Raw genomic sequence first — 17,490 nt, 5'->3', positions numbered from 1 at the left:
GGCTGAAAGAAAATGATATCCAACAAAGAGTTTATATCCAGCAAAAATATTCAGCAGATACACAATCAAAATAAACACATTTCCTCACAAGAGGAAATGACAGAATTCACTGACAGCAAATCTACACTAAAAGAAACACTAAAAATAGTGTTTATTTTTTAATGGAAAGGAAATTGCTCCATGATAGAATCATGAAAATATATGGCAATAAAAGAAAATAAGTATGTCAGTAAATTTAAGTGAATAGCATTTAACAGTGATAGTAAATGCTCTTGTCATTAAAAAATACATAGTTGTAAGATATATAGCAATGGCACAAATGACAAAAAAAACCATAAATAGAATAAAGTTTCAAGATCCTCGAGCTTTTCAGATAGTGGTAAAAATACAAATTTAATGTAGCAGGCAAAAAAATTAAAGACACGTTATAATCACAAGGGTAACCATTAAAAGAATAATTAAAGAATGCATCACTAATAGTCTAAAAAGATAAATTAGAATAATAATCACATCATTGATCATAAAAACAGAGGAAAGGGAAAATTAAGAAAGACCAAATGAAGTTTAAAATAATAATTACACACTTTTATATAAAAGGCAGCATTTTAAATATAAAACACAAAATAAAAGGATCAAAAGACAGACAATACCAAAAAGAAAGATAGGATAGCTATATTAATAGCAAACAATATATATATAATGTAATTCAAAATGAATTACAAGAAATAAAGGAGTCACTTTATAATGATAAAAGCATCAACTAAAAAAATGTTATAATCTTAAACATTTAATGCACTTAATATTATATCTCCAAGATATATAAAACAAAAATTGATGGAACTAAAAGTAAGTTATATACAATTCAAAAGCCTATGTGGAGATTTTATATTTCTATCAGTTACAAAAAGGACCAAGAGAAATATCAGTAAAGCTATAAAGATTTGGACAGCACTATCAACTAAATTTGTGACTTATATACAATACTACATCCAATCACTGAGAAAGAAATATTCAAGTGCACATATAACATCTTTCCATATATATCATATGAAGAGTACTAAAACAAGGCTCATCAAATTTTGATAATCTAGCTTATATTCATAGACAAGCAACAATTAGAAAATTAACATAAACACCATTTGTTACAGCATTAAAATATATCCCAAAAAACTGAGAATAACTTAACAAAAGGTTTTCAAGTCATTAACAATAAAAACTTCTAAGCCTTACTGAATGAAAAACTATAATATATGGAAAGATACACCATGTACATGAATTGGACGACTCAGGATTCAATTTCCCCTAATTTGATCTATAGAGTCAATGAAAACTCAATAAAATCATAGCAGGTCATTCATGGATATAAACAAATTGACTGAGCTTAGAATCATCAAGACAAGAATATGAAAAAATAAAAAGTTAGGAGTTCCCACATCAATTTATATTAGCTAATAAAGCTACAATACTTAGGGTAGTGAAATATGGGTCAGAGTTTTGAAAAACAGTCCAATGGCACAGAATAGAGAACCAGAAAGAGCCATAAATACACACACACACACACACACACACACACACACACACACACACACATATATATATTTATATATATGTGATCTTCAGTAAAGTGGCCACTGTAATATGGTAAGGAAAAATGGTCTTCCATACATGGTGCTCAGTGAATTCAGTATACATATGGAAAAAAACAATGAACCTTGACTTCTCTATCTCATGATAGAAAATAAAATCCAGATAGATCACAGACTAAATGGTAAAAGGAATATAAAGCTTCCACACAAAAGCACAGGAATAGATTGTATAACACTGCAGTAGACAAAAATTTCTTAACTTAAATGCAAACAGCAATAAGCAGGAAATAAAAGATAATAAATTGAGATTAATTGATTAAGTTTTGAGACAATGGAGAAGACAAGCTACAGACCGGGAGAGAATATTTGCAAAAGACACATCTGATAAGGGACTGTCATCCAAAATACAGAAAGAAGACTTACAATTCAACAAAAATAAATGAACAATCCCCTTAAAAAATGGGCAAAAGAGGGGCACCTGAGTGACTCAGTTGGTTAAGCATCTGACTTCCGCTCAGGTCATGATCTTGTGGTTTGTGAACTGAAGCCCCCCAATCGGGCTCTGTGCTGACAACTTGAAGCAAGAGCCTGCTTCAGATTCTGTGTTTCCCTTTCTGCCTCTCTCTCTCCCTCTCTCTCTCTCTCTCTCTCTTTCAAAAATAAACATTAAAAAAATTTAGTGAGCAAAAGAACTGAACCTAGGCATACTGTAACTGAACCTCACCAAAGAAGATATACAAATGGCAGAAAAGCATATGAAAAGATATTCCACATCATAAGTTATTAGTCCATTGTAAATTAAAATGAAATACTACTACACACCTATTACAATGGCCAAAATCCAGCATCCTGACAACACCAAATATTGGCAAGGATGTGGAGCAACAAGAACTCCCTGTCACTGCTGGCAGACAGGAATGCAAAATAGTACAACCATTTTGGAAGAAGTTTGGCAGTTTCCTATAAAACTAAACATACTTTTACCATACAATACAGCAATCACATTCTTTGGTGTTTACCCAAACGAGTTGAAAACTCATGTGCACACAAAAACCTACACATGAATGTTTGTAGCAGCTTTATTTATAATTTCCAAAATTTGCAAACAAACAAGATGTTATCAATAAGTGAATGGATAAACTGTGGTACATTCTGACAGTGCAATATTATTCAGCATTAAAAAGAAATGAACTATCAAGCCATGAAAAGACATGGAGAAAACTTAAGTGAATATTACCAAGTGGAAGAAGCCAATCTGGAAAGGCTATTTATTATATGATTCCAACTATTGAACATTCTGGAAAAGGCAAAACTAAAGAGACAGTGAAAAGTCAATGATTGTCTGGGGTTGGAGGAGGGGAGGATGCGAAGGCTGCTTTCAGCTCAAAGACACTACCAATGGTTCCTTTGCCACAAGGTCTCATAGGCAGTTCACACCATGGCAATTTGTGTGTTCTTTGAGGTCAGGTGGACAAATGCTCCAGAGCTGTGTTGAGTCTTGTGAAACAGAAACTAATCAACATAGTGATCACTCCGTTATATTTACAGGTCTCACTGATCTACAAGAGAACAGAATTGTACAGTGTGCACATCAGGAAGTAGGACCCTTGAAGGGCATCTCAGAAGTCTAATGCAATCGAATACAAATATATACACAGGTGTAAAGAAATATATCAAGTACACAAGCATGGTTATCATTGGATGGAAGAGGGAAATGGGAATGGGGACTAGGAATAAAAGAGAAAGTATAATAATAAGAAGCTTGATGGGACCATTTAATCATAGCATGCTATGAAATTGGAAGAGGGTAGTATATGTCTCTCTTGAGGTCCAAAACATCCTCTATATAGTATTTCCAGAAACACTACATTTGAATCAAATTAATCACAGAAATTGACCTCTAAATCCCTCTTCAGAACATATTACATCATTGCTGGAATGAGTTGGAAGATATTCTGTACCACGTTAATAATTCTTGCTAACTACAAAAATTAATGAATTTCCTACCTTCACTGTTTTATATGGGGAGTGTGGGAGGGGGGATCTGTGAGGATATCAAAGATATTCTGGGTCATATTTTATATGTGGACATATCTTCTTTAGTTTGCTCTATTAGCAAAGCTCTTAGTTGCAGGAAGAATGACAAAGTTTTTTTATATTGTTCATTTTGTTTGTTCTTGTGGAAGGAATTAATTACATATACCACCATCATTCACAAAATTCATCTAAAATAGAACTAGTGGTTTGGTGATTATAGTGGGGGAAAAGTATGCAAATATTATTATGTAAATAAAACCAAGCAATATGAAAACACTATACCACCCCTATAAGATACTAGGACACGAACACCAACGACTATTAATAAAAATCAAGTTCCAAGGGGCTGAAAAGAGCAGATTCCATTGGCATACATTTGGTGTGTTGGAAAATACCCTGAGACTCCACCTTACTGTTCCAAATTCCCCTTAAATAGCCTTGGCACAGTCAATTCATGCTTCAGGAGGAATCATTATCAACATGTTATTAATATACGTTTCTAGGACAAAATGTGTGTATCATGATACTTTTCTGCCCAGAAACCAAAGAAGAAAGAAGGAAAAGCAATTAGTATGACATCTTTCTTTGACCACTAAACTAAGTAAGTGGGCCTCTTTTTTGTGTATAATGGATGATAATGGGTATTTTATTTGATCAAATCATGTGAAGATTTGGAACAATAGGCCTAGGCTGCCTTCAATTCCTCTAACTCAAAGAAGTCATTTTGGGACACTCATAAATATGTAAAAAAAAAAAATTCACTACTAAAGAGACCCTGGTGTGTGTTTAGGATTGTCAGGCATCCTGTATGTACAGACATGTCTTGAATTTAATGATTTTTACCCTGTGTCCTGTCTGAACTTTGTCAGAACTCCCAAAATATTCTGTATTCAGCTTTTTTCAGTATGTTACAAAACTTTGGTAGTCAGAGCTCTTTTCCACCACAGTAACTGGCACTTAAATCACTTACAAGGCAACTTGAGCTGAAAAATCATACCGTCAGAAATAGACTTATATTATCCCTCAACTCTCCCCATAGGTTTGTTTGAGGGAAATCCAAAAGGAGAGACTGTGAATTAAAAGTACTTATTTTTCATATTGACGAAAGGAAAAGGCAGTTCTTTGGCCAAAGTCCCAAGTCATGAACAAGTAACTACCATTAGAGAGAACTTCCGGTCAGGGCACACGATCCGGAAATCAGCCAGTCACCAACAGCCACACTCAAATAACTAGCTTCTGAAGGTTAACAAATCAGTAACAGCCTCAGCTTCTAGAAAAGTGTAAGTGCCTCACTCCACTGAGGAGGATCTGAAAGTGAGATGGTCAACAAGCAGCCTTACTCCAACAACCACTAACACAGTTGAAAACATGTCAATACGTAAGCACTCTCCCTTCTGAATGCTCACTAATCCTTGAACATCACGCTTCCCAAAACCTTATGTAAGATTAGCTCTGGGTTTCTGCAGGAAGACTGTGTTTACAACTGGCCCTTACAGGCAAACTGGAAACTCATTATTTTTTTTGAATCGCATATCAAGTTCAACTTAGTGTTTATTTTCCCACTTTGCAACCCTCTCAATGGTTCAACTTGTTCATGATTAGTTATGAGTATGGACTTGCGACAGATGAACTGACCCAGCTGCAAGATGATCAAATACAGTATTTTCAGTTTGGGACTATTATCTATTTCTTGCGTACATTTAAATGCCAAAATTCTAAACAATTTTATTAACTTAAGGAAAAGTCCTTTTGAAGTTCTTTGTACAGTATGCAATTGTTCCTTTACAGGAAAAATAGAAGGTCAAATATTAAGCCAACATAAACTAACAAACAAAAGAGATAAGTGATTTCTTCATACAGTACCAGCAAAAGTAATACAACAAATTTTTTGTATTGAGATAAACTTAGAAGATATAAGAATTGCAACAGACACTGCAATGGTTTTCCACACAGCATATCATCAGTCTTTCTACTTAAATGACTATTTGAATATATTAATACCAAAGTATATTCTGATTCCAAAATTGCAAGCAAACTTTCAGGTGTCCAATTGAAATCCACTGCAATAATTAAAGGATGCAATGGCTCTCTTTGCAATTACAGAAATCATAAATCTACACATCTACATAGATCTACACATTGTACACGGTTGATTGTTAGGGCACGGCCCTGAGTAATCGCAATGCAGGAAAAAAAATGTTTCCTTTGCTTGTATGGTATTTTTCTAGTGAGAAAAATCTAATGAGAAAAGCGCCTGCTTATAAGGCTATTTAGAAGTAAAATCCCTTCCAAATAAGACTTCAGAGACTTGTGCATAGCAAACTTGTGCAGAGACTCCCTTATCAGGTTAATGAGAAAAACTGTACTGCTTTTGTGGAGATAAGACAAGTACAAATTTGTGTGGGTGTTTGTATATATACACAGAAAATGTTCATTTGAAACTGAACCAAAACATGAATGATTCTAAGAAGGAATTGGCTGTCCTTGCCATAGTTTGTATAATATTGCTCAAAGAGCATCTGATGTCTTTTATCTTGACATTGAGATCATTGTGAATATATTGTTCTCTCCCTTCATCATCTATGCTGTTTGAAGTGAGTTATTAAAACATTTTTATGATTTTGCTGGCATTCAGCATTGTTCAATTCTCTTGCATTCACCAAACCTGTTGGCTCTCTCTTTAACAAATGCAGTTGAGAGAATTTTTAGTGCATATGAGGGACGAAAATCATGCTCTAATCATAAAACAAGCCCCCAAAATTTTTGTTGACTTTTTAAATAATACATTGAGTAAGGCCTATTTCTTTTTCAGAGTTATCTCTAGTAATAGGATTTTGCAAATTGTAAAAAGAGTAAACGATGTTATGAATTATCCCGTTGATTAAAATTAAATGTGTTGAAGAAAGAATTAAGACCTGTCTTCAAAATGTATCCCTCTGGGGGAGGGGCCAAGATGGAGTAACAGCATGGAAGCTATTTTTGTGTCTCTCATCCCTGAAATGCAGCCAGATCGACACTAAACCATCCTGCACACTTAGAAAACTGATTCGAGGATTAACACAAGAATCTGCACAACCTGAACCACAGAACTCGGCAGATATGTGGTGTGGAGAAGTGAACTGGGGGAGAGAGAAGCCACAGAGGGCAGGGAGCTGTCATTGCTTGCAGAGAGAGAATGGAGATTGGGGGGAGAGTATGGAAAAGCATCCCCTCCCCCAAAAGCAACTGGAGAGGAAGAAAGAGTATGCAAGGGATTGAACAAAAAAGGGAGAAAGCAGAAAGGAGAGGGTATAAATTCCATTAAGATACTATAAACGGGGGGGGAGGGCAGAGTCTGAAACTCTGCAGCTCGATACCTGGAGGTGCTCTGGTGGGAAGGGTGAATCCCCAGGAGCAGAAGGCGAGGTCGGAGGGGTCCTGGACTACATGGGGAGACGTGGCCCCCCTGCTGGGAGGACATTTGGTAGACGCTATGCGTCCACCCCAAGGGCAAAGGTCCCAGTGGTTCCAGTGGAAGCACATTTGCTGGTGTTGGAAGAAGCACGTTAAGGGGAAAGCCTAGTGCCAAATGTGTGTAGTAATTCACCATAATCCCTGAAACGCTGCTGCTACATGATCACGTGAACTTCTTCTGGGGCAGGCTGGCACCCAGCTTCAGTCTCTGGGTACTGGCAGCAGCATGGTCTGGCGAACGTTCCTGGGGGCAGGCAGGCACCCAGTCATTGCTTGGTGAGACTCTCCCCTAGAAGATCAAAATGGGTCGAAGCCACAGTCCTTTAGAAGTGAGGGGTTTGGAAACATAGCCGCATCTGACATAAAACTCAGGAGGGAGGTGCCACCTGGCAGCCTGATAGCTTGGTCACAACTTGTAAAAGTGGGGAACGGACAGAAGCTGGAAACAAAACAGGGATGCTCGACTGCCCGTCTGAAAAGCACAGAATTCTGACATGAGAGACTGGATGGCTGGATGATGCCATTTTCACCTATCCCAAGCATGCACATACATGCCTACATGTGCCATAACAATCTACCCCAGTAACCTAAGCAGCACCACCTAGTGGAGAATGAAGCCATTACACTAAGCCCAACTCAACTGGGCCAACCTCACTCTTCAGAAACACCACAAACTACTCGCCTGCATAGTTTGTGGACCATAAAGTGCTTCATAGTTTGAGTACTAAGGTCACTAAGATGCTGGTCCACTTATTAATTTGTTTTCTTTTTTTTCCTGATTCTTAAGTATGGAAAAAGAAAAAATACATTTTTATTTTTAATTTTTATTAAAAATGTTTTTCTTTAATTTTCTTCAACTACATATTTTACTTTTTTGTAAATTTTTTAAATTTTATTTTACTTCCATCATTTCATTTTATTCTATTTTATTGTATTCATTTTTCAAATTTTCAAATGTTTTCCTTTTTTCTTTTCTTTTTTTTTTCTTTTCTTATCTTTGCCTTTTTTCTCTCATCTGTCAAGCGCCTTTTAACAACCAGACCAAAACACACCTAAGAAATAGCATCCTTCATTTGATGTTTTTTGTGTTGTTTTTTATTTTTAAATTTTAATTTATTTTTACCTTATAATTTCTTTTCTTCCTTCAAAATGACCAAATGAAAGATCTCACCCCAAAAGAAAGAACAGGAAGAAATGACACCCAGGGATTTAATCAATGCAGATACAAGCAAAATGTCTGACCAAGAATTTAGAATCATACTAATAAAAATACTAGCTGGAATTGAAAGTAGATTAGAATCCCTTTCTGCAGAGATAAAAGAAGTAAAAGCAAGACAGGAAGGAATTTAAAAAGCTATAACAGAGCTGAAATCTCAGATGAATGGCACAGCAGCAAGTATGGATAAGGCAGAGCAGCAAATCAGCAATACAGAGGACAAATTTATGGGGAACAATGAAGCAGAAGAGGGAAACAAAGGCAAAAGAACACGATTTAGGAATTACAGAAATCAGTGACTCATTAAAAAGGAACATCAGAATCATAGGGGACCCAGAAGATGAAGAGAGAGAAAAAAAAGAGGTTTATGTGAGCAAATTATAGTGGAAAGCTTTCCTAACCTGGGGAAAGAAAGAGGTGTCAAAATCCAGGAAGCACAGAGAACCCCCATTAGATTCAATAAAAACTGACCATCAAAAAGGCATATCATAGTCAAATTCACAAAATACTCAGGCAAGGAAAGAATCATGAGAGCAGTAAGGGACAAAAAAGTCCATAACCTACGAGGGAAGACAGATCAGGTTCATAGGAGACTTATCCACAGACACTTGACAAGCCAGAAAGCAGTGCCATTATATATTCAGTATGCTGAATCAAAAAATATGCAGCCAATAATTCTTTATCCAGCAAGGCTGTCATTCAAAATAGGAGAGAAAAAGATTCCCAGATAAACAAAAATTAAAGGAGTTCATTACCACTAAACCAGCCCTGCAAGAAATTTTAAAAGGGACTTTCTGAGGGGAGATAAGATGAAAAAAAAAATGATCAAAAGCAACAAAGACTAGAAAGTACCAGAGAACATCAGAAACTCCAACTCTACAGGCAACATAATGGCAATAAATGCATATCTTTCAGTACTCACTCGAAACATCAATGAACTAAACACTCCATCAAAAGACACAGAGGAACAAAATGGATAAGAAAACAAGATCTATCAATATGTTATTTACAAGAGACCCATTTTAGACCTAAAGACACCTTCAGATTGAAAGTAAGGGAATGGAGAACCATCTATCATGCTAAAGGTCACTAAAAGAAAGCCAGAGTAGCCCTACTTATATCAGACAATCCAGACTTTAAAGTAAAGACTGTAACAAGAGATGAAGAAGGGCATTATATCATAATTAAGGGGCCTATCCACCAAGAAGACCTAACAATTTCAAACATTTATGCTCCAAATATGAAAGTACCAAAATGTATAAATCAGATAATCACAAACATAAAGAAATTGATAATAAAACCATAATAGTAGGGGACTTCTATTGGTGAGACCCTCCCCTAGAAGAGGACACTCACAGCAATGGACAGATCATCTAAACAGAAAATCAACAAGAAACAGTGGCTTTGAATGACACACTAGATCAGATGGACTTAACAGATATATTCAGAACATGTCACCTTAAAATAGCAGAATACATATTCTTCTCCAGTGCACATAGAACGTTCTCCAAACTATATCACATATAGGAACTCAAATTAGCCCTCATCAAATACAAAAAGATCGAGATCATACCGTGCATATTTTCAGACCACAACGCTATGAAACTCACAACCAACCACAAGAAAAACTGTGGAAAGATAACAAATACTTAGAAACCAAAGGCCATCCTATTAAAGATGAATGGACTAACCAAGAAGTTAAAGAGGAAATTAAAAAATATACGGAAGCCAATGACAATTATAAACCACAGCCCAAAAGCCCTGGGATGCCACAAAGATAGTCATAAGAAGGAACTATATAGCAATCCAGGCCTTCCTAAAGAAGGAAGTAAGGTCTCAGATACACAACCAAACCTTACACCTCAAAGAGCTGGAAAAAGAACTGCAATTGAAACCCAAAACCAGCAGAAGACAAGAAATAATACAGATTAGAGAAGAAATCAATGCTATCAAAAAAAGAAAAAAGTGAGAACAGATCAATGAAACCAGGAGTTGGTTCTTTGAAAGAATTAACAAAATTGATAATTCCCTCACCAGTATGATCAAAAAGAGAAAGGAAAAGTATACAAATAAATAAAATCAAGAATGAAAGAGGAGAGATCACAATCACCACAGCAGAAATACAAACAATAATATGAAAATATTACAAGCAATTATGCACCAATAAAATGAGCAATCTGGAAGAAATGGAAAAATTCCTAGAAACATATAAACAACCAAAACTAAAACAGGAAAGAATAGAAAATTTGAACACTCCCATAACTAGTAAAGAAATTGAATTAGTAATCAAAAATCTCTTCAAAAAAAAAAACAGGAGTCCAGGGCCAGATGGCTTTCCAGGGGAATTCTACCAAACATCTAGTCTCTTAAGGCTGTTCAAAATAAAAAAATGTTTAAATAGGAAGGAAAACTTCCAAACTCTTTCTATGAATCCAGCATTACCTTGATTCCTAAACCAGAAAAAGACCCCACTAAAAAGGATGAATTTCCCTGAAGAACTTGGATGCAAAAATCCTTAAGAAGATACTAGCCAACCGGATCCAACAACACATTAAAAATAATATTAAAAATATTATTCACCATGACCAAGTGGGATTTATAACTAAGATGCAGGGCTGGTTCAGTATCCACAAAACAATCAATGTGATTCATCACGTCAATTAGTGCAAACTCAAGAACTACATGATAGTCTCAACAGATACTGAGAAAGCATTTGACAAAATACAGCAGCATTTCTTGGTTAAAAAAAACCCTCAAGAAAGTCAGAGGACAGAAGGATCAAAATGAGATCTTAAAAGTCATGTATGAAAAACACACTGGTAATATCATCCTCGATTAGAAAAACTGAGAGATTTCCCCCTAAGGTCAGGAACAGTACAGGGATGTCCACTCTCACCACTGTTATTCAACATAGTATTGGAAGTCTTAGCTTCAGCAATCAGACGACACAAAGGAATAAAAGGCCTCCAAATAATCAAGGAGAAAGTCAGACTTTCACTCTTCACAGATGACAATATACTCTATAGGGAAAACCCCAACAAATGCCTACAAAAAAACTGCTAGAATTGATACATGAATTCAGCAAAGTTGCAGGATATAAAGTCAATGCATAGAAATCAGTTGCATTTCTATATACCAATAATGAAGCAACAGAAAGAGAAATCAAGTAATCAATTCCATTTACAATTGTACCAAAACCCATAAAATACCTAGAAATAAATCTAACCAAAGAGGTGTAAAATCTATACACTGAAAACTACAGAAATTCTGAAAGATATTGAAGACACACAAAAAAAGGAAAAATATTCCATGCTCCTGGTAGGAAGAACAAACATTATTAAAATGTCTATACTACCCAAAGCAATCTATATATTCAATGCAATCCCTATCAAAATAACACCAGCATTCTCCACAGAGCTAGAACAAGCTATCCTAACATTTGTATGGAATCAGAAAAGACCCTGAATAGCCAAAGCAAGCCTGAAAAAGAAAACCAAAACTGGAGGCATCACAATCCCAGACTTCAAGCTCTATTACAAAACTGTAATCATCAAGACAGTATGGGACTGGCACAAAAACAGACACTCAGATCAATGGAACAGACTAAGGAACCCAGAAAAGGATCCACAAACGTATGGCCAACTAATCTTTGACGAAGTGGGAAAGAATATCCAATGGAATAAAGATGGTGTCTTCAGCGAATGGTTCTGGGAAAACTGGACAGCAACATGCAGAAGAATACCTAGACTACTTTCTTAAACCAAAATAAACTCAAAATGGATGAAAGACCTAAACATAAGACAGGAAGTCATCAAAATCCTCTCAAAGAAAGCAGGCAAAAACTTCATTGACCTCAGCCACAACAACTTTTTATTCAACAGATCTTTAGAGGCAAGGGAAACAAAAGCAAAGATCAACTATTGTGACTTCATCAAGATAAAAAGCTTCTGTGCAGTGAAAAAAAAACAATCAGCAAGACTAAAAGGCACCTGACCATTTGCAAATGACCTATCAGATAAAGGGTTAGTATCCAAAATCTATAATGAACTTACAAACTCAACATCCAAAAAAGAAACAACCCAAAGAAGAAATAGGCTAAACACAGAAACAGACACTTCACCAAAGAAGACATCCAGATGGCCAATGAACACATGAAACGATGCTCAACATCACTCATCATCAGGAAAATACAAATAAAAACCGCAATGAGATACCACCTCACACCTGTCAGAACGGCTAACATTAACAACTCAGGCAACAACGGATGTTGGTGAGGATGTGGAGAAAGAGGATCTCTTTTGCACTGCTGGTGGGAATGCAAACTGGTGCACCTACTCTGGAAAACAGTATGGAGGTTCCTCAAAAAATTAAAAATACCTACCCTACGACCCTGCAATTGCACTACTAGGTATTTATCCGAGGGATACAGATGTGGCGTTTCAAAGGGGCACATGCACCCCACAGTGTATAGCAACACTATTGACAACAGCCAAAGTATGGAAAGAGCCCAAATCTCCATCAACAGATGAATGGATAAAGAAGATGTGTGTGTGTGTGTGTGTGTGTGTGTGTGTGTGTGTGTAGGAATATCACTCGGCAATCAAAAAGAATAAAATCTTGCCATTTGCAACTCCATGGATGGAACTAAGAGGGGATTATGTTAAGCGAATTAGTCAGTCTGATAAAGACTTCACTCATAGAAGGACTTTAAGATACAAAACAGGTGAACATAAGGGAAGTAAAAACAATATAACAGCCAGGAGGGGGACAAAACAAAAGGGACTCTTAAATATAGACGACAGACGGTTGCTGGAGAGGTTGTGGGGGAGGGGAGGGGCTGAACGGGTAAGAGGCATTAAGGAATCTACTCCTGAAATCACTGGTGCACTATCTGCTAACTGACTTGGATATAAATTTAAAAAATAAACAAATTGTACAAAAGAAAAAGATATCCCTCTGGTGTCAAATCTGTTCTTAAAGGGGAAAATATGCCTTATGAACAGGAAAAGAAATTCCAACTTGAAGTGGATAATTAGTATGGTACTTGTTCTATCTTTTGAAAGAGTTTTAGTACCTTGAAGAATTCAGTTCTTTTATCTGGCTGATACTAGTTTTCCAGCACGGGAAGAAATGGAAGCATCCTGTGCAGTGTTGTAGAAAAGAATATTCTGGTTTTGTCAATGGACATATTAAAGAATGCAAAAGCAAGCCAACAAGGGCAATGATGAGAGTTGTTAACTTCACAATACTAATGTCGTGTGTGTGTGTGTGTGTGTGTGTGTGTGTGTGTTACCAACAAATGTTCACTGGGAAAAAGAATGAAATAAACTGGATGTGACCACTGTAGAAACTACGTTATAATATAAATGGAATAACTGCAAATCATTTTAAAAGTAATTTCTTGAAAACAAGGAACTGGTAAGGCGAGTCAAATCATTATGTAAATATAATTGAAGAAAGAGGTATATAATTTAGATACTGAGAAAGACGAAATGAAATGGAGTCATTTATGTCAAGGGGTTTTAAAACGGATCCAGGAGGCTATTAAGGAAATGAAACTTAGGCACGTCCCTCCACAGGGTGAAACCATGAACTTTTGACAAGGCCAAACCCGTAAACGGGGCCAAACCATGAATATTCCAACAACTCAACCCAAACACTTGCTACAGGAAGAGCTTTTCCTTGCTGATGGTCTTAGCAACCAGTTATAGTCAGCCAAGATTAGTTTTCTGCCAACACTGATCAAAATTCTTTGTAAACAACGTATATAAGCATCCCCTTTTATCTTAGAAGTAATTTATTTTAGGTCCCTTGGGGGACACAGTTTGGGTTGCTACTAAATCTGTGCTTCCTGATTGCAATTCTGAGACCCCAAATAATAATTTTATTTCAGTTCCACCTCTTTTCTTAGTCAAAAATACTTAAAATTTGTTATAAACAACAAATAACTTTGAGTATTTAAAACTATATAGTATGTCCCATGCAATATTTCTTTTTTGTCTTTATATACATATATATAGGCAATTAGAAACATGCAAAATTAATTGAGTACCCATGTTCTTATTTCTTAAATTTGGGAGCTCTCTGTGTGTCTCCTAGGCATTCTTACTCTTGCAGGTCCCACTTCATATTATACTGAATATATTAAAATACAGTCACACCCCACATTAAGAATAATTTCCTGTTGCAAAAATATTAAAAAGGAAGCTTTTAAAACTGTCATTGCTGGCGAGGATGTGGAGAAACAGGCAGCCTCCTACACTGTTGGTGGGAATGTGAACTGGTGCAGCCGCTCCAGAAAACAGTGTGGAGGGTCCTCAAAAAACTATCCATAGAACTCCCTTATGACCCAGCAATAACACTGCTAGGGATTTACCCAAGGGATACAGAAGTGCTGACACATAGGAGCACATGTACCCCAATGTTCATAGCAGCAATGTCAACAATAGCTAAAACATGGAAAGAGCCTAAATGTCCATCACCTGATGAGTGGATCAAGAAGATGTGGTATATATGTATACAATGGAGTATTACATGGCCATGAGAAAGAATGAAATCTGGCCATTTGTAGGAAAGTGGATGGACCTCAAGGATGTCATGCTAAGTGAAATAAGTCAGGCAGAGAAAGACAGATACCATATGTTTGCACTCATAGGTCTAACAGGAAAACAGGAGAAACCTAATAGGTCACCATGGGAAGGGGAAGGGGGGGGAAAGAGTTAGGGAGAGGGAGTGAGGCAAATCATGAGAGACTTTTGAAAGCTGAGAACAAACTGAGGGCTGAGGAGGGAGGGAGGAAGGGGAACGGGGGTGATGGTCATGAAGGAGGGCACCTGTGGGGAAGAGCACTGGGTGTTATATGGAAACCAACTTGGTAATAAACTATTTAAATAAAAAAAATAGCACTAAAATAAATAAATAAATAAATAAAACTGTTACCATCAAAAGAAACACACTGTTTCCATTTTATTAAATAACTTTTAAAAAATGCTAGATATTGGACAAGTTAACTATTGTCTTTAATACTGATATTGACAGTATCAAAGATTGCTCAGTAATAAGTAATAGAGAGGGTTTGTATTATTCATTTCAGGAAAAAGAAAACTAAACAAAAAGTCCAATGGAGCCGCTTCTATCCAATCAGAAAAAAAAAAAAAAAAAAAGCTGGAGCAGCACTGATATACACTGCACAGCTAGGAATCTGCTGGGTGTTTTGGGGCGGGGGGCGGGGTGGTTTAAAAAAAACTTACTTAAGAAAGAAAATGTAAAGAGTACATAGGAAGAGAGGTTACCTTCAAAGAACTGGGGGAAGTGGGGGAGGAAGGAACCTGATACAGTGTATCCTCATGTGAAACAGAGAGGGAAGGTTTTCAAAAACCACTAAAAGAAAAAAAAATAAATTTGGAGACCACAGTTACGACCAGTATTAGATTATCCTATAGTATGGAAGGACCCATGTGAGAAACAGATTTTCCAGAGGAATTAGAGAAGTAACATGGACCAATATCCAAGCTCCGCCTGTTAAGCCTCTGTGCTAACTGCATCTAAGCCATCTGTGAGCTCCTTACCAGACCACCTTTCAGCTTCCGACTCTGAAGCCTGAGGCAAACAGCTGGAGGAAATCACCTGGCCTAGGACTAGGACTGCGGGACAGAAAACTCAATAACAAAACAAACAAAAAACTATTTCAAAGCAATATTTTAGACCTCAAAATTAGTGCAAAAAATTTATGATGAACAAGTTATCAAAGTTTTAAAGCAAGCCAGAATCCGACCTTCACTCACCTCACTCACTTTACCCTAATCCTGGTCCTGTAGGAATCCGTTTTTTACCATTCCCTTACATTTTCTGCCTGAGTCGGGCACTTTGCCTGCTTCTCCCGGGCCCTGGTGGATCCTATTCTTCAAATCCTTCATCGTCCACAGAAACACACACACGTAGCATCACACACATTCATACACTTCAAAATGTTCCTTGTTCTGAACGCTGTTCCAGTTATCAGCTCTGCCTCCAAGAATTGAGTTCCTGCCTCCAGTCAGCAACTTTGGTCTTCTATTAAAGGCAACTTAACACAACTTATGATATAAAAATATTTCTCAATTACATTATTTTCTGGATCTGTTTTGGTATCAGATGATGAAATCTTCTCAGGAATTGTGGTTTCCAGAAATGTTTTATCAGAATCTAAAATAAAAATAAGCAAAGTTATTTCGATATACCTGTAAGCCTACATTGTACATACCTAAATCCAATTCCGCATTTGTTTCTCTACATTACCAACTTTTTTCTTTTTTCTTTTTTTGTTTTGTATAATCTGTGTACCTATCCTTCCTTTCCACTATCTTTCTGGTCTGGTCATTCTTACCCACATATTTCTTGGCCCTCGTCAAGAGATCAAGTTTTTATTCTCGCTCTCTCTCTCTCTCTCTCTCTCTCTCTCTCTCTCTCTCTCTCTCTGGATGTGTGTAGACACTGAGAAAGAGAAACTTCTCAATGTTAGGCAGTCAAACTGTTAGGCAGTTTGACAGTTTGACTAGGTAACACTGAATAACAAACTAGGGCATTGTAAAAGAGGTATGGAAAGGGAAAACTCAGGTATAGCAAGAAAGTGGGATCATTTGCATGACAAAGATAAAGAATACTGAAGTCAAGGGTGATCTGCAATTTTCAGTGAAGCAGGTGAAGGACAGCAGTCACCAAATCAGGACATCACTGATGAACAGCTTCTTTAGGGCGATGCAATTGTTTCTAGAATTGCAGAATTTTGTATGTGGGAAAGACCTGCTCCGTATTACATAAAGAATACCCAGAGACGTGAAAATGATTTTCTGACTGGAGTCACCCTCCGCTTTCTTGGCCACAGGCGCCCCAAACGAGGGGGGCAGAAGACAGTGGGTAGAAAGTGTGCGGGGCTGGGATAAGGTCTGGGTCTGGGGCCTGGACCAGAAGAGGCAGCCGCCTAAGCGAACACAATCCCCCCTGAAAGACCAGACGGCGAGGGGGAACAAGTATCTGGACTCACTGGGGTCTGCGTGCAGCTCTCCCAGCCGGGTGAGAAGGACCAGGAGAAGGAACATGGCTCCGCTGTCTTGGAGCCCTGCTGGCGGTGTAACAGCAGTTGAGGCGTCGAGGAAGGCGGGGCGCAGCTCGCGCAGGGCGCCTCGGTGCGCACCGGCGGGGAGGCGGGGAGGGCGGGGA

At 37.2% G+C, this 17,490-nt stretch overlaps 1 protein-coding gene across 2 annotated transcripts in view; it reads right to left on the bottom strand.

The window, feature by feature from the left end:
- The window catches only part of LOC115290778 (disintegrin and metalloproteinase domain-containing protein 5-like), a 110,433-nt gene extending 93,026 nt beyond the window's left edge, over positions 1-17,407 (bottom strand). For both annotated transcript variants that reach the window (XM_029938612.1, XM_029938637.1), the window contains exons 1-2: positions 17,315-17,407; positions 16,397-16,476 (exon numbers count right to left, since the gene is read on the bottom strand). In XM_029938612.1, the coding sequence (XP_029794472.1) occupies positions 16,397-16,476; positions 17,315-17,369 (135 nt within the window). In that variant the 5' untranslated portion in view covers positions 17,370-17,407. The remainder of the gene's footprint in view (positions 1-16,396; positions 16,477-17,314) is intronic.
- Between the last annotated feature and the right edge of the window lie 83 nt (positions 17,408-17,490).

The sequence above is a fragment of the Suricata suricatta genome, chromosome 1, assembly GCF_006229205.1.
Source record: "Suricata suricatta isolate VVHF042 chromosome 1, meerkat_22Aug2017_6uvM2_HiC, whole genome shotgun sequence".
NCBI classification, from domain to species: domain Eukaryota; kingdom Metazoa; phylum Chordata; class Mammalia; order Carnivora; family Herpestidae; genus Suricata; species Suricata suricatta.
The sequence above is the reverse complement of the archived record's forward strand: the minus strand, read 5'-3'. Positions and strand labels throughout refer to the sequence as shown.